At 37.2% G+C, this 25,098-nt stretch overlaps 2 protein-coding genes across 5 annotated transcripts; both read left to right on the top strand.

The window, feature by feature from the left end:
- The first annotated feature begins 2,739 nt into the window (after nucleotides 1-2,739).
- On the top strand, nucleotides 2,740-6,599 carry LOC101900463 (protein stoned-A). Of its 3 annotated transcripts, XM_011297579.3 has the most exons (4): nucleotides 2,740-2,922; nucleotides 3,678-3,822; nucleotides 4,074-5,385; nucleotides 5,443-6,599. In XM_011297579.3, exons 3-4 carry the CDS (start codon nucleotides 4,104-4,106, stop codon nucleotides 6,597-6,599), a joined length of 2,439 nt encoding a protein of 812 aa, XP_011295881.1. In that variant the 5' UTR covers nucleotides 2,740-2,922; nucleotides 3,678-3,822; nucleotides 4,074-4,103. The 3 variants fall into 3 exon arrangements, with proteins under 3 accessions (XP_011295881.1, XP_011295884.1, XP_005176338.1); XM_011297582.3 differs by lacking the exon at nucleotides 3,678-3,822; XM_005176281.4 differs by lacking the exon at nucleotides 2,740-2,922 and having other exon boundaries at nucleotides 2,929-3,822.
- A 43-nt stretch (nucleotides 6,600-6,642) lies between these two features.
- LOC101900769 (protein stoned-B) lies at nucleotides 6,643-25,089 on the top strand. 2 transcript variants are annotated; one of them, XM_011297567.3, is made up of 8 exons: nucleotides 6,643-8,812; nucleotides 10,435-11,505; nucleotides 11,572-11,740; nucleotides 11,807-12,058; nucleotides 12,524-12,559; nucleotides 16,988-17,169; nucleotides 19,544-19,754; nucleotides 19,814-25,089. In XM_011297567.3, the coding sequence occupies exons 1-8, from the start codon at nucleotides 6,643-6,645 to the stop codon at nucleotides 19,950-19,952; spliced, it is 4,230 nt and encodes a 1,409-aa protein (XP_011295869.1). In that variant the 3' UTR covers nucleotides 19,953-25,089. The 2 variants fall into 2 exon arrangements, with proteins under 2 accessions (XP_011295869.1, XP_011295871.1); XM_011297569.3 differs by lacking the exon at nucleotides 12,524-12,559.
- Nucleotides 25,090-25,098: the final 9 nt, after the last annotated feature.

Raw genomic sequence — 25,098 nt, forward strand, 5'->3', positions numbered from 1 at the left:
ATTGTGGAGGGTATTCAAAGTTCGGCCCGGCCGAACTAACAGTTTTTTTTACTAGTTGAAATTTGGTAAGTACTTACTTCTTATGACATTTCCATCGTAAAATAAGGGTTTGTGTTAACAAAATGAATTTAATGAAGCCATTTTTATACCCTACATCACATAGTGGGCAAGGGTATTAAGTCTTTGGGCCTTTGTTTGTAACATGGAGAAGGATGTGAGATTGACCCATAGTATATTTTGAGGATCTACATAGAATCACTTTCTGAGTCGATTTATGCATGTCAGCCCGTCTCTCCGTCCGTCTGTCCTTGTATTTTTGTGAACAAAATGCAGGTAGCATTTATTATCCGATTGAGATGAAATTTTGCAAACAATATTTGTTTGGCCTAATGACGAACTTTATTGAAATTGGTAAGAATAAGTTCAAATTTAGATATAGCTCCCATGTATATCTTCAACCGATTTCGGGTTAATTGTGTACCAAATGACCAATATCAGCCCAAATGACCTGAATTTTTTGGCACAACCGACCGAATTCAGTTTAGAAGCAAGTACATCAAATTTGGTGAAAATCGGTTTAGATGTAGCTTTTACTCTCGTATATATGTTTCATCCGATTTGGTATTTATTTAAGTCCCTCGTATTCGTAATATACATTCCACAACAATGATATTTGGAACCAGATATCTTACAGAGCTCAGAAATAACTTTACCAATACCCATAATATCCTTAATCAATACCCATAATATCCTCAGGTTTATTGTGCAAATAATGGCTAATATCCGTTCACATGGAGCGAATTTCGGGACGTACGTTTCGATTTGATATAGCTCGGCACCAATACATATTGATACCCTACAACAAAAGGTGGTCAGGAAATTATGTCTTTGTGCATTTGTTTGTAACAGGCAAAAGGAAACGAGATAGACCCATAGTTCCTTTTGATGATCTGCATAGAATCACATTCTGAGTCGATTTATGCATGTCCGTCCGTCTGCCCATGTATTTTTCTGAACAAAGTACAGTTTGCATTTATTACCCGATCCAGATGAAATTTTGCGCAAATCATTTTTTTGGCCCAAGGACGAACCTTATTGAAAATGGAGATAATCGGTAAAAATTTAGATATAGCTCCCATATATATCTTCGTCCGATTTTTCTTTTATTGTGCACCAAACGTGTAATATCAGCCTGAATAGTATGAAATTTTGCAGATACAACCAAATTAGGCCTGAAAATGAGTATACCAAATTTAATCGAATCGGTTCAGATATAGCTATAGCTCCAATATATATTGTTCATCTGATTTGTTATGTTAGTCCTCAGCAGCCGTAATATGCATTCCGTAACAACTATATTTGGGGAAATATATCAAATACAGCTCAGAAATACCTTTGCTAAATTTAATCGAGATCGGCTCGGATTTGGATACAGCTCCCATATATAACTTCGTCCGATTCACCTTTTACTGTGCACCAAACGTCTAATATTTGCCCAAATTGGATAAAATTTGGCACTTACGACCGTCTAGAAGCTAGTATGTCAAATTTGGTGAAGATCGGTTCAGATATAGGTATAGCTCCCATCAATATTGTTCATCCGATTTGTTGTATTTGTTACCCACAGCCGTAATATGCACTCCGTAACAACGATATTCAGGGAAATATATCAGAAATACATTTGCCAAATTTTATCGAGATCGGTTCAGATTTGGACATAGCTCCCATATATAACTTCGTTCGATTTATCTTTTATTGTACACTAAACGACTAATATTTGTCCAAATGGGATGGCATTTGGCACTTACGACCGAAGCTAGTATGTCAAATTTGGTAAAGATCGGTTCAGATATATCTATAGCTCCCATATATACTGTTCATCCGATTTGTCATATTTGTTACCCACAGCCGTAATATGCTCTCTGTAATAACGATATTCAGGGAAATATATCAAATACAGCTCAGAAATATCTTTACCAAATTTTATTTGAGATCGGTTCCGATTTGGCTATAGCTCCCATATATATCTTTATCCGATTTCAAATTAATTATGCAGCAAATGGGCAATACAAGTCCGGCATATTTAGTCTTTGGAACTTTAAATTATACTTATAATCATAGCGTGTATGATTGAATTATCCCATAAAAACTTTTAATTGTTATGTGGAGCTCTACTAAATTAGCAAAGCGGTGTAGGGTATCATAAAGTCGGCCCCGCCTGACTTTAAGACTTTCTTTACTGGTTTTATTTAAAAACAATTCATTTGTTTGTATAATTAAAGAAATTGTAACAGAAATTTTAATCGATAAAAGGTTATGGAAAAGGCCTTAGTTCTTCTTCAATTTCATATATTCAAATTTAACGGTCATTTAACGAAAACATTTCCCGACATGCGCAAAGCGCAACCCAAATTCTTCCTTGAACTTCATTGATGACATTTAGCACACTTCATTGCTTTGCACACAAATTCCAAACTTAGAACTCGAGCATGCGCCGTGAGCACGCCTTAAACATAAATGTCAAATGTCACCTGAGGTACATTCTGTTGTTGTTGTGCAACCCTTAAGGACAAATGTCACAACAAAACAAAGTAACAAAAAACAACAACTTGTAAATGTCAGATGAAAAAAAAAAACAACCCCCCTTTATGGAGAACTTTTTCGAAGTAACACAAAAAGCTCTTGCCAACAAACCCTTTTGAGTCTTAGATGTGAAAACTTTTGTGGGAGCAAGAATTTTTCATCATTCAGTGTAGAATTTTCCGATAACTCATACGTGGTGGTGATACGTAACCAAAAAGTGTGGCAAAAAAAGTGAAAAAAATATAAAAAAATTACAAAGAAATTAAAAACTATTGCAAAAGTTAATCAAGAGAATTTAATGATTTTCAATTTTTTCAATTCCTATTAACGAAGAGAGACGTAAGTTTTGATGTTTAAGGCGATTTAAAATTGAATGGAATTTTGCCAAGAATTAAGAACTGCAAAGATTTTCCAAGGAATTGTTAAATTTTTGTAAATGTTCTTTGCCTTGAAAAGCGGAGCATAAGAGGCTATTTGGCTACTTTGAGAATGGTTAAGGGAAAAAGTAAATTGCTTAGTTGATTTTAATTGGTTTTAAGTGGCAATAATTGAATTGAAAATTCTTTACTTTGAGATTTAATCGATTTTTCCCTTTACCCTAAAAAAAAGAAGCAAATTTTTTCATATGTGTCTCTGTGTGTGTGTGTCTCTAAAGGAATATAGATTTTCCTGTATCTGCTGTGTCGTTCATCGCCGTTGTTGTAGTCTTCGTCGCCGTTGTTGTAGAGCCGAGAAAAAGTGCGTGAGTGTGCTTTTTTCGTAATTTGCCAGTCTCTTAAACATGCTCATTCGTTCGTAATTGCCTATTGCTTTTTGTGCCATTCATTCGCCTACTTTTCGAAGTAGCGGTATTATTATGATTATGTTTTTTTTCGATTCTCTGTGACACACTTTGTGTCACACATACATACTTGCCTAATAACTGAGCCCGAGCGACGAACAATAACAGCAGTCCAGTGGTGGTAGTTCGTTGGCTGGTTGTGTTCGAAAAGCCAAACACATGTTTGAAGTAATGCGGAAACCAACCAACAACCTCCACCATGTATGGTGAATTCTAAAGTGAATCTATTATCTTCTATCAATCATTGTCTTAGAGACCAAAACCCCCCGCCTCCCCACACCCAAATCGAAGACATCCGGGGAAGAAAAGTGGGTTGCATGCTCTTATAAACGTATTTATGGTTTGTATTATTGCCAATAAGGAAAATTAAGAAGAAGAAGATGATGGTGATGGCATGGGTGAGTTGGCTAAAAATAAGACCATGAAAACTTCCTTACGCATTACATGTACATAGAATGTCCTTCAAGGTTCTGTGTCTTTTTATTTTGTTCAATGTTGCCTTCATTATCCTTCCATAAATGTTTTGTCCTCTGTAGATACAACAAAATGCCATAACCAATATTCCCGAAAAAAAAAACACATAAATTTTAAAAAAATTTTCAAATTTCAAATTAAAAAAAATATTTTCTCTCTCTCATCCTCCGTTTAGACCGTTTTTCGATGTCTCCCCAATTAGAGAATGCTTAAGTTACCCAAAGGTCTAAAAAAGAAAAAGAAGAAGTCCAAAAAGGATCAAGAACTTTTCACCGAAGAAGAACTAGCAGAGTACAAACGCCAACTAAAGGCCAAGCAGGAGGCTGCTGCTGCTAAATCAGATGCCGGTGAATCCGATGCAGCATCAGATGTTGAAGGTTTAGCAACAACAGCTACAACATCAAATACTGCTTCGACCTCTGAGTTAGCGCACGCGAACGCTGAATCTGCCAGCCAAAGGAACGAGGAATCCGCAAACGGTTCTCAGGCGGCTGCAACAACAACCACCACCACCACAACAGCCGAAGACGACGAGTGGGCCAAATTTAAGGCACTCACCTCGAAGGTTGATACAGTTCTCCACAAGACCCAGGACGAGTTAGATCACATCAAAAAAGAGTCCTTCTATCAACGTCTTCCCTCGGCAGCCGAAAAGAAACGTCTCGAAGAAGAGGAGGCAGCCAAACGTGAGGCCGAGCGTTTAGAGGAGGAGAAACGCAAGGCAGCCGAGCTCGAAGCCCAGCGTGACAAGCTAGCTGAGGCTGTTGTTGAGCTCTCGGAATCGGAGGCGGAAGACGACGCCGAGGTTGATGATATTTTTGTCACCGAATACGTTGATGCCATAACTAGCGGAGAGGTCCAGCTAGCCGTTGTTCCTGATTCTCCCGTCCTAGAATTTGACGACGGTCCCGATCCCTTTGATACTGCCTACGCTGAAAAGGTAATTGTTGGGGCGGATAAGGCCAAGGGCAACAAGAAATTGGTCAGCCTTGGGGCGGCCGTTGAAGTCCTTTCCGGTAGGGTAGAACGTGAAAAGGCCCTTGAACTTGCCAAGCCAAAAAGGAAGCTACGCAAGGGCATTAAAAACCTTCTGCTCAGCGATTCTGTTGATCTTGCCGATGCCGATGAGGAGGATCTCATTGCCCCAGAGCCACAAATAAATCTCTTGGATGAACTGGTCGATGATGTACCAGACGCCCCCATTGATCTAAGCGTTTCGTTACATTTGAATTTCATACAACCCAAGAAGCCACCATCTGAAGACGAGGACGAAGAACCGGAGCCTGCACTGCCCGATTTATCGGAATTCGATACCCTCAAGGATCCAGAGGATGATGAATTTGCTGAATTAGCGGCGGAATCATTGAACAAAAAAGAAGAAGTAAAAGTTATCACAGAAATACCATTGCCCCAGGCAGAGGTCCTAAGCGATTTTGCAGCTGCCGATTGGGCGGAATTTGAGAAACTCCCCGAGGAGGAAGAGAGTGGTAACTAATCACATATTTTTCCCTTAAAATTTATTAATTTCCCCTTTTCTCTTTCAGGTAAACCCAAACGTCCACCTCCCCCCAATCTACCGCCCGGTGTCGTTTTCATCAGCGACGACGAGGAAGAGGAAAATCAAGACGACGATCCCTTCAACACCAACTACGCCGAAGTTGTAATCAAAAAGACCACAGTACTCGAAGAAGACGACGAATTTGATCCCAGGGCTGAGGAGAAGTCAGCTCCCCCCGAACGTCCTTCACCACCCTCGGTCATAACTAAAATCCTATCGGAAAAGGCCGAGGTTGATCCATTCGACACCTCTGTGGTGGGTGTAATAATTCAGGCCTCCAAGACTACATTAAAACAATCGTTAAGTGATCCCGATTTTGATCCCCGGGCAGACGAAGAACCCGCACCAGCACCGGCAGCAGCCGCCACAAAGGCACCACCTCCAAGGCCACCACCAGTTGTACAGGCCATACCCCAGGGAGAGGAATTTGATCCGGTGCGTCGCAAGTCATCCCTCAGCCTAACCCTTAAGAACAAGGCAGTTGGTTTCTTGGTACCAAATCCCGATTTATTGGGCGCAGCAGAGGGTGCTAGCAACAACAAGAAACCGCTAACACCTTACTACGCTCCCAGTGAGGCAGGATTCAGTGATAATAGCCAAGTAGAGGATCCATTCGATACCTCGTACGTACCCGAAGCCAAACCAACTGAGGTTGAGCTCAAACACTTGGAACACGATCTGTTGTCGAATCCCACACTAAAGCATAGCATTTCGGATCCTGACTTTGATCCACGGGCACCACCCACACCAGTACCTGCTGAAGATTTATTGGCCGTAAAGGAGGATATTGCCATAAAGGTCTTGACACCGGCCCAGGAGAGTAAAGATTTGCCTGACGAGGAGTACATCGATCCATTTGATACATCCATTGCGGCCGACATAAGGCCTGGCCAGACGGAACTTAAACTTTTGGAAAACGAACTGCTGCCACAGAGAGAGGCGGAAATAACCACAGGCGTTTTAGATACCCAAACCGACGCCCAGGAACTGGGTTTGGGGGATAAGGTGTTGACACCCCAACTACCCCACAAGAACATAGTTGTTGCTGAGGAAATTGATCCCTTCGATACCTCAATTGCTGAAAACCTACAGCCCGGAGAAACCGAAATTAAGCTGTTGGAAAACGAACTCATAGAGCACTAAACGAACTACTCATACACACGCGCAGAGAAACTTCTCTACAAAAATGGCAAATCCCTTTTTAATGGACGATGATTTGGGGGGTATGGGAGATGACCCCACCGTCAATCCATTCCTCGTACAATCGGGCGCCACGGATAGCGGCACGGACAATGACAACCCCTTTGGCTCCGAAGCAGCCGTAAATCCATTTGCCTTTGGTGACGATGGTGATGCCGAAGCCGATGCCCAAGTGGCCGATATTGATCCGGCAATGAGCTTCTTTGGCACCACCATTGAAGCTGAAGATGATGTGCTGAGCATTAAATCCACAGCCGATGAAGAGGAGGACGCCAAACCAAAGGGTCCTCCCCCCAGACCGGTACCACCCCAAACCCAAGAACTCATCACCACTGTGTCACATCAAATGGAGGAGGCCAGCTCCGAACTGTTGGGTCGCATACCGGCTACACGCTCACCCAGTCCTGTATCAATGCGGGACTTGCACTCGCCTAGCCCCACACCAGACAGTGGCTTAGCCGACCTCCTTGATTGTTCGGACAGTGGTTCATCGGCCAATACGCAGGGCTTCGATGCGGACCTGATTGGTTCGGGACAAAATCCAGGCCTTGTCGATAATCCCTTTGGCATACCCACGGGTATTGGAAATCTGCAAGGCGTTGCTCCGCAAGCCTCACCTGCCAAACAACAACCTCCCAGACCTCCACCACCCAGACCTGCTCCGCCGCGACCAGCACCACCAAGTGTGCCAGGTCAGCATGGCCAACCAGGTCCACCACCCAGGCCAACACCTCCAGCAGTATTAGCTCAAAACGATAAAGCCCCCAAATCGGAACCAGATGATCTCTTCATGTTTGATGCCGGTCCGCCTGCCAAACCCCCAGCTCCCAAGACCAAGGAAGACATACTTAGTCTCTTTGACAAACCAGCAGCACAGCCAGCAGCCAAACCAGACCTGCTAAGCGACGATTTGGTGTTAGATCCCACAGCAGCCGAACCTGAGGCGGCAACCAAAGAACCAAGTTATGAAGGCGTTGAAGATCCCATCTTCAATTCGGTCTTAACACGGCCCGACGAAAGTACTCACAACATAACTTCAGAGCCCCAATCGGCTCAACCACTGCATGGAGCAAATAATCGCATTGCTCCGCAGGAACTAAGCAATAAGCAAAGGGCTCCCACGCCCGACATAGAAATAACCACAGTAGAAGATTTACCCCGCTCAGATGATGAAGAGGAAGAACCAGAACCTCCAAAACCAGAAGCAACAAAAACAGCAGAACCTGAAGCCGAACCTGAACCGGCGGCGGAAACACAACCCAAGGTTGAACCATTGCGTGATGTCCCCGCTTTGGTCATTGAAACTGAACCAACGCCACCTGCCGAGGATGAAGATGACGACAAATCCATAGTACCTAAAAGTGGTGATTCCGATCAAAGTCCTCCCACTGAATCCGCTTCCCATGTGGGGGCCGATTCGCCAGTGGAGGGTGGCATGTCAGACATTGCAGCCAGTGAAATAACTGGCCATGAGAATATGATCGAAGACATGGACACCGGCTTGGATTTTGCACCACCCAGTGGCACAGCATCGGCCAATCCATTTGCCAGTCCCGATGCGGAGGAGGAAACATTCCCTCCTGCCGGCATGGTAACAAATATATTTGCTGCCGATGACGCGGGCGCTGAGAATATCTTCACAACCATGGCAGACACGGTTACCACATCAGCCGGCGAGAATATTTTCACCTCAATGGCCGATACGGCCACCGTTAGTGTAGCTGAAAATATATTTACCTCAATGACTGATACAGCCCCCGTAGCGGAGAATATTTTCACCTCAATGGCTGATACAACGGCTGCCGAAAATATATTTGCTGCTGACGATAGCGTGGCGTACACAACAGCTGAAAATATATTCACCACAATGGCAGATACAATGACCACAACAGTTGCTGAGAATATTTTCACTTCAATGGCCGATACAGCTGCGGTGCCAACAGCTGCCATCAATATATTCTCTGCCGATCCAGAACCTGAGGTGGATACAGCTCAGTCGGCCTATGGCACGAATATCTTTGCCGAACCCGATGAATTCGATGCATTTGCTGCCAAATTTGAATCGGTCAAAAAGGATAATATTAGTATTTTAGATGGTTTCGGTGGTGGCAGTGTAGGCGGTGGAGGTTCGGGAGCTGTTACACCTACTGTCGATGGTGAGTATATTGTTTGGTATTCTGCTAATTTTTGGTTTACGTTTGTGGTAAGATGAAGAACGTTTTTTTTTCTGTGACAAAGATAATGGCTTTTATTTTTTTTACACATTTCGTGCATCGATAAATTATCTTTGGAACCAAATTCATATATCATGGTACCTCCATGCACATCTATATTCGATTTTTACATCAACTTCAAAAGCATTACCATAATATGCATGACTTGTAGTATAGGCTCCGGACAAGAAGAATTGCCGAGTGTTGGAAAACCACTAGGAATTTATTAGTCGGTTCACCAACAGATCAATACCCTCAGCATGTGATCAATTATATATAAATGTCCAGGGTGAGATAAAAAAACTGCATCCAAGTCAAAGGCCATAATTTTTACATTTTTTTTAATGTTATTGAATGGAAGCAAAAAATGTCGGAAATAGCATAAAATTTTTGCTCTGCGGTATTTCGGCCCATTCCCGGCGAAGCGCTTGTTTGAGGTAATCGGCACTTTGGTATTTTTTAGTGCCAACCTTGCTTTCCAAAATACTCCAGACACAAAGTCCAACGGATCGGTATCCGGAGATTTTGGTGCCCAATTTTGTAACCAAACTTGAGTGGCGCGTGCTGAGTGCGATTGTGCTGAGTCCTGTTGGAATGTCAAAAGTGTGCAGCCAAAATGTTGGCGTACCCAGATAATTAATTGGCATTTATTCCGATGCCACAGTCGATTAATACAAGCGGAGAGCGACATCGGCTATTATGGCGGCTTACACCATCACCATGGCCGGTGCTTGAGTTCTGGTGGCCAACTTAAGGTGCACATTTTCCAAATGGAATATTGCGACATGTTCAGCTCACGAGCCATTTTGCGGCCACTGCAACGCGGGTTTGGATCAAGTCGCTTCTTTACTTTTCGAACCATTTCTGCTGATGTTGCTGTTTTCTTCCGCCCACTTCCTTGACGTTAAAAAATATTTCAAAATCCATTTAATGGAAAGATATCCTTGAAAAAATTGGCCCGGTAGTCTCTAAAAAATATTTATTTTAGGAACATATGATGGCGGAGGAACAATTTCTTTAAAAAACACGGTTAATATTTTATGACTTCACAAATATTGTCCTTCAAAGCTTTAATTGTATCTGACTGGTGGGCGTAACTCTAATATTTGACTGCACCTCACAAATAATAGTCCAACATAGACAAATCGCAGGTGATAACGCGATCTTTAAAAATATAAAATTTTCCTGATCACACAATTGAAACCAATCGACACGGAACAGGGAATCTAAAATTTTGGATGACTATTTGATTATATTTAGCTGTACAATGGACCACAACAACTAAAAGCACGACGGAGTGGGAAAATATTGAGCAAATGTCCCTGGTCAAAATGCTAAGAGTAATATCTGGGCAGTGCTCCATGACATAATTTCAAAAGTGAAATCTTCCAAAATAGATTTGGACATAAAGGGGCTCCTAACATTTTGTAGTGTTGTAAGGTATCGGCCTTCGCTTACTTGTTATTTTTTATTATTTCCATTCGAACAGATTTCATTATTTCAAAACAATAGCCCTTCATAACCCCCCCCTCATACAAATCATAATTTTCGTCATATTTTTTCAGCATGGGGAGATAGTGCTTTTGGTACACCCAAATCGGGTGTCGATGCCTTTGGTGATTCGGCTGATGGTTTCGGCAATGATGATGACGAGTTCTATGCCATGAAAGCTCCGGTACGCTCAGAGTCTGTGGAATCAGTTGAAAAAGATTTCAATGTCGTCATCAGACCTAAAACCGAGGGTGCCAGTGCTGTGGCGCCACAATTGGCACCACCACCTCCGACACGTGCCGCACCAGCCGGCCAATATGATGACACCTCGCCGGCAGCAGTAAATCCCTTCGAAGATAGTGGCTTCCCAGCACCAGGTGTAACAGATCCATCCCTCAAACGCACAGATTCCCAGGATACACCACAGACACCCCTGTTCGACGAGGATGTTTCACAGCCACTGGAAGATTTCCCTCGCCTGCATTATGTTGGACCCGGTTGGGAAATGCAATTGCGTCAGCCGAATAAGAAAAAGATAACGGGTCAGAGGTTCTGGAAGAAAATCTTTGTGCGTTTGGTCATACAAAATGATATACCCGTTGTTCAGCTGCTCAATACGGCCAATGATAAGCAACCATTCCAAGAGTTGCCGCTACAGCCCTCGTATTCGGTGTCGGAAATTGGCGCCCAACAGTACGATCAGTTTGGTAAAATATTTACCATGAAATTGCAGTATATCTTCTATAAGGAACGACCTGGAGTACGGCCAGGTCAGGTGACCAAAGCGGAACGCATTACCAATAAACTAACGAAATTTGCACAATATGCCATTGCGGGTGACTATGAGGGTGTCAAGGAGTTTGGCAGCGATTTGAAGAAATTGGGTCTGCCCGTTGAACATGCCCCGCAATCATCACAGCTCTTTAAGGTCGGTTCCATGAACTACGAAGATATGAAACAATTTTCCATATGTATTGAGGAGGCCTTATTCCGCTTGCCCGCCCTCCGAGAACGGGCCTTGACCTACAAAATGGAGGAGGTACAAGTGACGGCCGTCGATGAAATTGTTGTGGAACAGGATATTGAGGGCAAGATTTTGAAACAAATTGCCCGGGTTAGGGTATTCTTTTTGGCGTTCCTAACAGGTAAGGGGTGGACGATTGGGGAGGAGGGTGAAGGATGGTGGAATTATTAATTTTGCTATTTTAAAGGCATGCCCATGATTGAGTTGGGTGTCAATGACATGTGGCGCCAGGGTAAAGAAGTGGTGGGCCGCCATGACATTATACCCGTGGCCACCGAGGAGTGGATACGACTGGAGGCCGTAGAATTCCATAGTGTCGTGGATCAGGAAGAATATGAAAAGTCCAGACTTATAAGGTAAGTTGTAAAGGAGTATTAGAATTTATTTCGCAATTGGATTTTGAAAACCTTGCTGTTCTCCAGATTCCAACCCCCTGATGCAAATTATATTGAATTGCTGCGCTTCCGTGTAAGACCGCCTAAAAATCGTGAACTTCCGCTACAGCTTAAGGCCCAATGGATTGTGACCGGCAACAAGGTGGAGTTGCGTGCCGATATTCTGGTGCCTGGTTTCACATCGCGTAAATTGGGTCAAATACCCTGTGAAGATGTTTCGGTTCGGTTTCCCATACCCGAATGTTGGATATATTTGTTCCGGGTAGAAAAACATTTCAGGTAAGTAAAGGCCGTTTTTTGGTAAAACTATTTTTTCTCTAAATCTGGTATTTGTAAGTTTTGAAAAAGGGGTTGTGTTTGGGCTCATTTTGGAAACACCAATATTCAGCACTGTTGTGTGATTTTTTCGAAAAAATATTTCAGCACCTTTTTTGTGAAAGAAGGCAATGTGTTAATTTTCCTAATAATTCTAATTTTCCTAACTACCACCTTTTTACCTCTCTCAACAAACAAACTTTCCCTTTATTTTTAACGTTTTTTATTTCGTTTCCTCTTCAACTTCAAACAAACCTAAACAAAAACACCCTTTTTTTACACCTAATTTCCTCATTGACACAACATGTTTTTCTTGTCCACAATTTACCACCACCACAACACCAACATTAAATTAAACACACATACAAACAAACCTGGGAAAATACCACCAATTTTAAATATCTTCAATTTTTCTCGTCCTTTGCTTAGTATTTCAACATCATCATGGCCAAATATGAATCAAAGGTAATTTTTTTCTTCGTTTTTTCTAGCAGTCCGAAACAAAAGAACATTGAATCAGGACTGTTTTTATTAATTGTTTAACTTAATTCTAATCAATATTGGAGATACTAATTAATTAAATGTTTTTTAAAAGAATTTATACTAATTGGGGTCGATATGTTTATTGAGTTGTTTTATTAAATTTTAATATCAAAATTTATGAATATTACCGAGCCATAATATTATTAAAATATTATACAAATATTTAAGACACCCTTCCTTAAGCCATCCCACCCCATATTTGTTGATCCATAGAGATCCACAATGTAATCCCACACCTGTTTTCGTCTGCACTTCCCCAAAGTGGTTAGAGATATGCACTGTAAGAAGTCCATAGAATATCGAAAAAGCATAAAATAATTTTGAAAAATGTTTGTTCAACTATAGTATTCAGATTTTCATGTTTACTGACTTTATATCATATTAAGATGCGATGATTTGAGAAAACTTAAAAAATTGTGAAATCTGCTGTGCTACAATTCATATTCCAATATTATGGCCTGTCCATATGCCAAAACCTGTAAAATTGGTAGTTTGTAGTGTTGAAGGCTTTAGACGTAAAGTTCTCAACAACTTGAAATTTGGTCCTAGACTCACTGTGTTGTATATATGTTGGAAATGATCAGTATTACATTTCCCATAATTTTCCAGTCGCTCTACAGGCCACAGTTATACACTAATCGGACAGTATTTAAAGGTTGAAATGGACCCAAACTTTTGTATGAATATTGCGAAATTTCTATACAGTCTCAAACATTTTTGATGCTAAGTTAAATGAAAAGGACATCTCTGACCTCTATATTGATGGACATTTTTTGAACGTATATAGGTAGATATCGGATATATATATAGTATCATATGCAATGAAATCCAAGAATTTAATATTTTTTGAATTCTTATTATTTTATAATTTTATGGCAAGTTTCACAACATTTTGATCTTTGGTGGGGGAGGCACCTGAAGGAGTGGGCCGATCTCACCACATTCACAAGAGATCTTGTGTTGTTAACAATATTGGGATATGTGAAATTTGATGGCAATCGGATGCCTTTTTTCACAGAGGGAGTGGTCTTATATATTCCACCTTCACACCAGATCTTACTTCTGTTGCATCTGTTGCCAATAACCTCCTCTTAAATTGTTGTAAACAAAAATTCCTTTAACATGGTCAGATAACATAACTCCTTGCTCATTTACGCAGAAGAATGACCGTACTACAATCCTAGACAATACATAATGTTGAGTCAACTTTCAAAATTCCCCAATAAAAACAGAGAATGAGAGGTTGGATTTGACTTAGATACGACAAATCTGATATAGGTCATTCAATGTGAATATTTTTTAAAGAAAGTCTATACAAACAGTCATCTAAAAGGGAAATAATCTTTTGAATATTTATACCCGACACCACACTAGGGTACTTTGTGCATTTGTTTGTAGCAGCCAAAATAAAACGAGATAGACCGATATTTGCTTTTGATGACCTTCATAGAATCACATTCTGGCCGCATTTATTGTTCGATTGAGACGAAATTTTGCACAGATAATTTGTTTGGACGAACCCTATTAAAATTAGTGATAATTGGAAAAGATTTAGATATATTTCCATACATATATTTGCCCGATTTAAGCATTATTGTGCACCAAATGCGTAATAAAGACAAAATTTGATAAATTTGAGAACATCCGAACAAATTTAGTCTATAAGTAAGTATGCTAAATTTGTTGCAAATCGGATGTGATATAGCCAACGCTCCCATAGATATGTTTCATTCGAATTGGTGTTTCAGTGCCTCACATTCGTAATATGTGGAATCAGTGATATTTGGTACTAGATATCTGATACTGCTCAGAAACACTTCAGCCAAATTTTATTGGGACCGGTTAAGATTTTGATATAGCTTCGTTTGAATTCAAATATATTGCTCGCCAAATGTGTCGTAATCGCCCAAATGAGATGGATTTTTGCAGAGATATAGCTATAGTTAAATACAGCTCAGATATAGCTATAGTTAAATACAGGATGAGATAGAAAAAACTGCAACAAAGTCACGCGCTATAATTTTTACATTTTTTTAAATGTTATTGGATGAAAGCAAAAATTTCGGAAATAGCATCAAATTTTAGAATAAGTTTAGATTTGTTCGAATTGGTCACCTTTGGCACAAATTATGGCCTTCAAACGGCCAATGAAACCGTCACACACTGCCCGAATGTTGCTCTGCGGTATTTTGGCTCATTCCCGACGAAACGCTAGCTTGAGGTGATCGACACTTTGGTATTTTTTAGTGCCAACCTTGCTTTCCAAAATACTCCAGACACAATAGTCCAACGGATTGGTATCCGGAGATTTTGGTGGCCATTGTGCGCTGGAAATGAAGCGAGGAACCTCATTTTGTAACCATTCGTGGGTGGCGCGTTGGTGCTGAGTGGAATATACAAGGTCTGCGGCCAAAATGTTTGCGTGCGTAATACACCCTCCAGAATATTTTCGCGATAATATTCGGCATATATTCTGATGCCACAGTCGATTAATACGAGCGGAGAATGACCATCGGCTGTTATGGCGGCCCACACCATCACCATGGACGGCGCTTGAGTTCTGGTGGCCAACCGAAGGTCCACATTTTCAGCTGACCTCTTTGGCAAGTAAACACGATAATTTTGTTTGTTTACAAACTGATGGACATCGAATGTTTTCTCATCGGAGAAAACCAAATCCGGCAGTTCACCACTTTCGGCCAAGCGAAGGAACTCTTTAGCTCTTTTGAGTCCTTTTTTTCTTTCTGTTGCGGTGTAAGTTATTGCACTTTTTGAATTTACCCCGAGCTCATTTTTCAATATTTGCCGAATGGAATATTGCGATATGTTCAGCTCACAAGCCATTTTTCGGCCACTGCGACGCGTGTTTCGATGAAGTCGCTACTTTACTTTTCGAACCATTTCTGCTGATGTTGCTGTTTTCTTCCGTCCACTTCCTTGACGTCGGGCTACGCCACCAGTATCACGGTAACGAGCGATGCTATGAGACACATTTAAATGCTGGAGTGCTCTAACGATAGCCACTGGTGGTTTTACAGCCAAATATAAAGAAAACACACTATCACGCTTGAATTCCATTACGAATAACTTTTTTTCTGGAAAATTCTCACCAAAATGCCTTTATACGCCTGTTGTTATAATGAGCTGTCACTGGAATAATTTTAAAAACTGTAGGCTTAGAAATGATAGCAGTCTTGGTTGCAGTTTTTGCAACTCACTCTCTATGTGTTTCCAGCTATTTTCGAAGAACCCTTATGATCGCTTTGATAATGTTTTTTTTTCGTACAAGCGTGTTTAGTGACTTTTTGACACAAAAAATCATTGTCTAAAAATCGTGGAAATTTAATAAAAGTCAAGAGCATCTTGTCACAGTCAAACAGAATACGATTTGAATTCGGCAAAAAGCCGTTTTATTATTTCACATTCTAATTGGCTAATATGTTGATTTTGAGGAATTGCCAAAAATTTCAGATATTGTTTAATTTTGTGGGTGTTGTAGTTCTCTGACAAATTTTGAAAATGAATAAAAAAAGTACAGGAACAGAGCACACAATAAGTCTTACATTTACAATGACTTAGGCTTAAATATTTCCGAATATTCTGTTTCTGATGTATAATTAATTATGAATAACTTATTATTTATGTTACTTATAGACAAGAAACGGAATTCAGATTTCGGGGATTTCAATTAGCAAATTATCAATCACTTTTGTAGTTTCTTAAAATTGGTCTACGTTTTAACACAGGTAATATCGATTAAAAGCGAGGGTCGAGAAAAGTTGAATCGAATAAGATCATGATTTTAACTTGACTACATTATGTTTTGTAATAATAACGAAACGAAATGGACAACTTTTTTTGGATTTTGTCTAACATCAACATAGAAACCACACAATACCAATAGACTTTACAAAAAACTACAGAAATCTGCTCTCTACTCCACTATCTCTATCCTATCAATCTGTAAATTAATTAAATTGACATTCATACTGTCATATACATACATTTGTATATAAACAAATAGTTGAGTGAATTCGAATGGTGTAAAAGTGACACATTTAATAATAAATCATACTAAAGTAAATTAGTGAGAAATTAACAATTAAATAAATAACATTAAAAAAATATTGTATTGACATTAGTTTTGAAATGTAGTTCATTGTTAAATAAAGTTTTGTTAATTTTTACATAAATTTAAAATTAAATTAAAATCAAATCTAAAATTTGCAGTTTTAATAACTCATTTTTAAATAAATAACAATATTTGCCTGCATTTATTTTATTATTAATGATATTTTGTATTTTTTATATTTAATTCCCTTGAGCATTTATAAATTTTCTCCATTCTAGATATGGTTCTGTCAAATCGGCACACAGACGTACCGGTAAAATTAAGGGTATTGAACGAATATTGGGTGCTGTAGATACACTGCAGGAGTCACTTATCGAAGTGACTTCGGGCCAGGCAAAATATGAACATCATCACAGAGCCATTGTTTGGCGTTGTCCACGTTTGCCAAAGGAGGGTCAAGGTGAGTAGTTGTATTTAATGTGCCTAAAAATAGAGGTATTGATAGAAAGTAATATTATAATATCCTAGGGCATAGAACATTTTAAAAATTCAAATATAGATGGTGGTGTAATGAACTATTTTCTGGGAATATTTTTAAGAACTATCAGATTTTAATTTTGCATTTTTAAAGAATATGTTTTAAGGACTAGCAGACCACTACCAGGGATTTTTAAAGAATATTATAAGGACGATCAGACCACTACCATGGATTTTTAAAGAATATTTTATCAAGGACTTTCAGACCACTACCAGAAATCTTTAAATAATAGTTTTTCTAGAACTTCAAGACCGTAATCGTGGATTTTTAAGGAATATTTTTAAGGACTTTCAGACCACTACCAGGAATCTTTAAATAATACTTTTTCCAGAACTCTTAGACCATAATCCTGGATTTTTAAAAAGTATTTTTAAGGACTTTCAGACCACTACCAGGATTCTTTAAATAATACTTTTTCCAGAACTTATAGACCACAATAGTGGATTTTAAAAGAAGCTATAATCGTGGATTTTCCGAGAGTAGTTTTTCTAAGAATATTTTTTCAACGTCTCTCGGAGCTCTAATTTCAGATTTTCCAACAATTTTTTCAAGGTCTCTTAGAGCTGAAATCGAGAATTTTAAAAGAATTTTTTTAGGAACACTCAGAACTAACATCGTGGTTTTTATCTCAAGGATTCTGAGAGCTATAATCTTGATTTTAGAAGAACATATTTGAAGAACTATTTCTTAAGGTCTCTAAGAGCTATAATCGTGGAATTACAGGGAATATTTTTTCAAGGACTCTTAGAGCTATAATCGTGGATTTTTAGAAAATATTTTTTTGAGGACTATTAGATCTGTAATCGAGGATTTTCACAAAATACGTTTTCAAGGATACTCAGAGCTATAGTTGAGGATTTTCAAAGAATATTTTTTCAAGGCTTCTCAGAGCTATAAGCTTGGATTTTTAACAAATATTTTTTCAAGGATAATTTTGGATTTTCAAAGAATTTCTCAGAGCTAGATTTGTGGATATTCAAAGAATATTTTTTAAGGACTCTCAGAGATATAATTGTGGATTTTTGAAGAATTTTTTTTCAAGGACTCTCAGTTGTATAATCAAGTATTTTCAAAGAATATTTTTAAAAGGACTCTCAGAGCTGTAATCAAAGATTTTTAAATAATATTTTTTTAAATACTCTCAGATTTATAATCGTAGATTTTCTAAGGACTCTGAGAGCTATAATCGTGAATTTTCAAAAAAAAAAATTTCAAGGATTCTCAGTGGTTTAATCGTGGATTTTCAAAGAATATTTTTCAAGTACTCTCGCAGCTATAATCGTGAATTTTCAAAGAATTTTTTTTCAAGGACTCTCAGTGCTTTAATCATGGATTTTCAAAGTATATTTTTAAAGTACTCTCAGAGCTATAATCGTGGATTTCGAAGATTATTTTTCAAGGACACTCAGAGCTATAATTGTGTATTTTAAACGAATATTTTTCCATGGACTCTAAGAGCTATAATCGTGGATTTTTTTCAAGGACTCTAAGAGCTATTATCGTGGATTTTTCAGAAGGACTCTCAGCTATAATCGTGGATTTTAAAGAATATTTTTTCAAGGACTCTCAGAGTTATAATCGTGGATTGTCAAAAAATACTTCAGCAAGGACTCTGACAAGCTACAGTCGTCGATTTTCAAAGAATATTTTTTAAGGCCTCTCAGAGGTATTACCGTAGGTTTTCAAAGAATATATTTTCAAGGTCTTTCGGAGCTGCGATCGTGGATTTTCAAAGAATATTTTTTTCAAGGTTTCTCAAAGTTATAATCGTGGATTTTTAGAAAATATATTTTAAGGACTCTTAGAGCTTTAATCGTAAATATTCAAATAATATTTTTCAAGGCCTCTCATGGCTATAATCGTTTTCGAAGATTTTTTTTAAGTAGTCTCAGTTACATAATCAACGATTTTCAAAGAATATTTTTTCAAGGACTCTCAGAGCTAGAACCGTGGATTTTCAAAAAATATTTTTTCAAGGTTTCTCGGAGTTGTACTTGTTGGCTTTCCAAATTTTTTTTCAAGGACTCTCAGAGCTATAATCTTGGATTTTCAAAGAAATTTTTTCGAGGACTCTCAGAGCTACATTCGTAGGTTTTGTAAAAAATATTTTTTCAAGGACTTTTAGAGCTATAATCGCGGATTTTAGAAGAATATTTTTCAAGGTTTCCTGGATTTTCAAAGAATATTGTTTCAATAATCTCAGAGATAAAATTGTGGATTTTCAAAGACTATTTGTCAATTTTGGATTTTTTAGAGGATTTTCATAGACAAAGGAATATTTACCTTTCAATTTTAGGTGCCTATACAACCCATCAATTGGTTTGTCGCATGGCTCTGACGTCATACGATCAAATCCCAAGTGAATTGGCGCCATATGCATTCGTCGAATTTACAATGCCAGCAACGCAGGTCTCGCATACCACAATACGTTCGGTGAGCGTGCAAGATTCGGAATCGGATGAACCGCCAGAGAAATATGTCAGATATTTGGCAAGACATGAATATAAGTGAGTTAAATGAATTTAATAATTAAAGAATAATTAATAAAATTATTATTTCCTTGCAGAGTGGGCATTGAAACAACCCATGGAGAGTCGACAAATGCCTATTTGGCAGCCACAAGGCCAATACGCGAGGAACCAGCAGAAAAGCCAGCAGCATCACCAGTACCGCCACCAAGTGACTCAGATTCGGATTCAAATTAGATTTAAGCAAAAAAAAACAAAATGTTAATTTGAAAACAAAAAATCATAGACAAGTTTAGTGGAACACAGTGAGAACAAAAAAAGAAACAACACATACAGTATTTTGTTGCTTAAAAAAGTTATTTAAATATTAGGAAAATAAAAATGGAAAAATGGATGGAATGCTTTTTAGGTCCTGCTGAAAATCATTGGTCTCGAGATTTAAATATGGGCAACAAATTTGATCTAACCTGCATTTCCATCCGCCAAAAAATTAATTAAAACTCTCAAAATACACTGATATTTATATACATACCATACATACATATATACTCATACTCAAGAAAAAAAAACCAAAAATAATAATAATCAGATAACAAATCATTATTTAAATACCAAATAAGTACTGGAAGGAAGGAAATGGAAAAATATATATACAACTGCTATAACGATCTTTATAAATTAAGCTTAAATATTATTACAAAAAATACAACAAAACCAACAACAACAACAACAACAGTAAACAAACTAAAGTTCCAAGAAGAAAATAATTTAAAAATAATTGTTAAATGTTTAAAAGTAAATAAATTATTATGAATAAATAAAAGAAATAAATATAAATAACCCATTAAACTAAAAAAACACACTTTCTCCTGACTACAAATGAAAAGCAAATACATATATACAAACAAAAAATATATACATATAATCACTCGAAAGAAAAACATTAAAATGACATATAGGAAATCATATATAGAAACATAACTTTTTAATTTTCATGTTTCCATTAAAAAAAATCGTACATACATATATATTTTATTTTTAGTGAAAAGAGAAACTTGTTCCGAATCCTCTTAGATAATATATAAAAACAAATATATAAATATATTTAAACATATATACATACATTAAGGTAAACATACACATACTTACTTAGTTGACAATAACATTATTTAGAGATTTATGTATGTCCCATTTGGCAACATGACAAAGACGACATGACATACATTTTGAACTTTACTGTTACAACGTTACGTATACATACATACATACATCCTTACATAACCAAAACACATCAAATGCAATGATATTATCGAAATTAAAGGCATACATATATATTATGAACAAAGTATATTTCAGACGTTTTGTTTTGAATTTTAAAAATTTTTTGGAATTTTTGGGCTTTTAAAATAAGGCAGCCTTGGAATGAATAAAAATGGGAAGGTTTGTCCCTTTGGGTTATATGAAAATAATATGTACGTATTAAGCGGAAATTGAGTTGAAAAAGGTCTAGTAAGTTAAGTTTGGCTGGGCCGAACTTTCTATAAGCTCCACCATGAGAAACATAGAATTGCTGGAAAATATGTTGTTTAAAAAGCCAAAAGTTTGGGGGCTGGATTATTCACGAAAAATGCTGAAGTGGAGTGCATCTCTTACTGTAATTTGGTCCTTTAAAATGCCCATAATTCGGGACTACAATTATCTATTGAATATTCCAAATTATTAACATACATAGAAAGATGTATACTAAATAAAATTTACAAATAAAAAATTACAACCACGACGGCTGAAAATGTGACCACGGCGTCAATTCTTGTTCTATGAAAATATGAAAAGGAAAGAAATATCAAGGAAAATATAAGTTATAAATGAAAAAACATAATCCAGCCCGAGGATTTGGAAAATATTTAAAATTGGTCGGAGCCAAAAGTGAATCGATATTAAAATTGTTCGAAAAATAATTATTCGTCTAGTTAGGACTTAAAACGCGGAAGTGGCAGGAAGGAAAAGAATAATACAGGGTGAGATAAAATAACTGCAACAAAGTCAAAAGTCAGTTTGTAACCATTCTTGGTGCGTGGCGCGTGCTGATTGGGATGGTGCTGAGTCCTGTTGGAATGTCCAAGCCATTTGTGGGTTTCCAGCCAAATATAAAGAAATCACGCTTTTTCTGGAAAGTTTTTGCTTTTATACGCTTGTAGACAATATAATGAGCTGTCACTGGAATAATTTTAACAGCTGTCGGACGCGTGGCTTAGAAATGACAACAGTCTGAAGTCGGTTGCAATTTTTTCATCTAACCCTGTATTTTCTTGATCAGCATAAAATTATATGTCGATTTGGCCATGTCCATCCGTGTGTCTGTCTGTTCGTCTGGAGAAATAACTCTTGCTTTTGGACGAAATTAAGAAGATTGATAAAATTTTACTCAAATGTATTTTACGTGCAAAGAAGTGTTGCTAATGAAATTGGTCTTTATAGGTTCATATTTTGGTATAGTCTCCGGATATAACAATACCGCCAGATATACAATCAGCGGGCAGAAACATGACATGATCCAAACTTGGTACATGGTAATTCTGAGATGGACAATATTGTTCCACTCCTTTCGATACCTCCCACACAATAGGTCGAAAATTTCACAGAAAATATTGTACCTTGTAAAACAAAAAGGGATTTTCCAATTTTGTGTAAACCGTGACCTCTGGGTCAGGTGTATTAGTACCTCCATCAAATACCTTCCACAAAAAGGTCAAAATTTTTGCATAATTAAAAATTTAAAAAAGTAAAATAAAAGTCCGATTCACCTTAAATCTCATGTACCTCAATTTTTTTTAACAACACAAGATCGGGACCACAACGTTTAGAATAATTAAAACTCTTATAAAATGTGAGTGACTAGTCTGCCTGTCTTTAAATTTCGCATATCTCAATTTTCTACCAACTATAGGTCTACAATGAAGATGAAATAAGTCAGATTACTCCTGGGTCAAAATTGTTAATAACGTTGGTAGCCTCCTTCTAACAAAGGTTCAACATTTTGAATAATTATAAAGAAAGTCAAAATATATTTCAATAAATTACATTGGGATCTCTCGTTTTCAGTTTCTGGCAGAAAACCACTTGGTACTAACAAAGTCAGCGAATCAAAGAAATATGTGGTTGCAGAGATAGAAAGAGAGGGGGCGGGGTTGAGAAAGAGAAACGTTCTTGTCTTTGAAATAAGATAGTGTGATCACCTATATCCCTGAGTTCGATTAATCGTAAAAATCGACTCTTCGTAAAAATTGACTTTCGATTCTGCGACTGGGGGTTTGTAGCTCATTTTTCTACCAAGTGTGTAAAAACACAAATCAAAATTGATTTTGGATTAGAAAATTTAAATCAAAAACGATTTCAAGCCTAAAGATCGGAAGTCCACTTACTGTTGAAACAAAAATCATAAGGTATATGATACGAAACTCGACTTTTGTTTTTGTCTAAATACATAAAGCATTTTTATATCCTACAACACTATGTGTTGGGGGTATTATAAGTTTGATTGAGCCAAAAATTATGTAACACCTCGAAATATTGGTTTCCCATATATGAAAGTATATATGGATCTTCCAATTTTGGTGGTCATCGGGTAAAATTTTTCCATTAAACCGAAAATATTTTTAATCCCGGCGAAATGACAAATAAACGAACGGGTCTATTCTGACCGTTACGTCGATGCCGATAGTAAATATATCGGATATATGTAGCGAAATATATACAATGTGTATATACAAAGGAAGGGGATGTTAGCTAGAATGTTTGTATCTCAAGAATGTCTGGACCGATTTTGACAAATCAATTCAGAAGGCCCTCTTGGCATAAAATTATAAAATCTAAAAAAAAAATCGCATAAAAAGATGCCCATAATGATATTAATATAGAATTTGTAGTATTTTGAGCCATTTTTTAATTTTTTCATACTTTTTATCACATGTGCCAGTCAAAACAACGTTTTATGTTTTCTCACCTTAAGTCAGTCAAAAAGCGTATAACATCGGCGGTTGTAGTTAAAACTCGTCAATGTCCGTCTGATTTCAAGATATTTCGCTTTTATGTATTTTTCTTCTAGAATTTTTCCAGTTTTCCAACAAAAGATAATAACAAGCAACACAGTCGGTCGAACTCAGATTTTATAAATTTAATGAGATTTAAATTTAATGACTTGACAATAGCTTTGGCTATGTTAGAACCGCTTCTTCCTTTGTTGTATTAAAAACTAGTGCAGTTTGGGTAATGTTGACAGTTTGTGGAGAAAGCTCTAACAGTTTGTGGAGAAAGCTCATGTAACTCTATGTTGAACATAGTTTAGAACGATTACACATTTCAAAACTCTTATTACTATATGATTACTGTATTTGAGCTCTGAAATGAATATGGCGAAAAACTAGCCCAGATCCACGAAATGAACAAATGCCCACAAAAATATGACCATTGTGTGTTTGCGATGAATAAAATTGTATTTTAAATATTTTCCTTTGTTTCATAAATAATACATACATACATGGAAATAAAAACCACATCATACCAACCATCATGTGAGAGATATTCCTTAATGTAGATTATTTGATGTAATTATGATAATCATTGACATAACTTTATAACAAAAAGAAATTGGCAACTTGGATATGTAAAAAAGCAATTTAAATCTCGTCACTAAATTAAATATTAGTCATTGAAAATATCACCAAAGAACCTGCCTTTTCTTCATAAAATCCTAATAACTCAAAAACAAAAATCTGACTTGGAGGTTAGTTTTAAAAAAAATTAATTGACATTCGGAGCCTGTTTTCGCAATGAAAACTCCAAGTAATGATATTAACAACACTCTTAAGAAATTCAAACCTAAATACTTTCAGATCGTCTCATCTACTTCTAACTCAATTCCCAACAACTCTGTCCTCTCTTTTTTAAAACTCCCACAAAATTAAATATCAGTATTTAAAATAAAACAATTTGAACAAATATTTGATGTGAATGTATTTTTGATTGAATTTAGAATAAAAGCAACAAGAAGCAAATGAAAAAAAAATACTCAATTAAAGCAAAAATAAAACTACTTTGTTAAAAACCCATGAATGAAAAATAATACCAATATTAGAACAATGATATTAAAAATTATGTCTTATTTTAAATGTTATATATTGTAAAACGAATTTAAGTATAACGTTAAATATTAATTCCTAAAATCATAAATAAAAAATCCAAAACTTCATGGAACCACTAATAAAAATAATCTCAAAAAAATCACCAAAATAAACATTTCCATAGATTCAAATTCCATAACTACTATATACCCACAAAACACTCTAAATAGAATTCAAATGAAACAGCTATAAAATCAATCTCT

Source organism: Musca domestica, unplaced genomic scaffold, assembly GCF_030504385.1.
Source record: "Musca domestica strain aabys unplaced genomic scaffold, Musca_domestica.polishedcontigs.V.1.1 2, whole genome shotgun sequence".
Classification (NCBI taxonomy): domain Eukaryota; kingdom Metazoa; phylum Arthropoda; class Insecta; order Diptera; family Muscidae; genus Musca; species Musca domestica.

Coding starts and splice junctions, on each gene's coding strand:
- LOC101900769 (XM_011297567.3), top strand. CDS start 6,643: ATGGCAAATCCCTTTTTAATGGACGATGATTTGGGGGGTATGGGAGAT. Junction 17,170..19,543: donor TTTGCCAAAGGAGGGTCAAG/GTGAGTAGTTGT, acceptor TTTCAATTTTAG/GTGCCTATACAACCCATCAA. Junction 19,755..19,813: donor TTGGCAAGACATGAATATAA/GTGAGTTAAATG, acceptor ATTTCCTTGCAG/AGTGGGCATTGAAACAACCC.
- LOC101900463 (XM_011297579.3), top strand. CDS start 4,104: ATGCTTAAGTTACCCAAAGGTCTAAAAAAGAAAAAGAAGAAGTCCAAA. Junction 5,386..5,442: donor CCCCGAGGAGGAAGAGAGTG/GTAACTAATCAC, acceptor TTTCTCTTTCAG/GTAAACCCAAACGTCCACCT.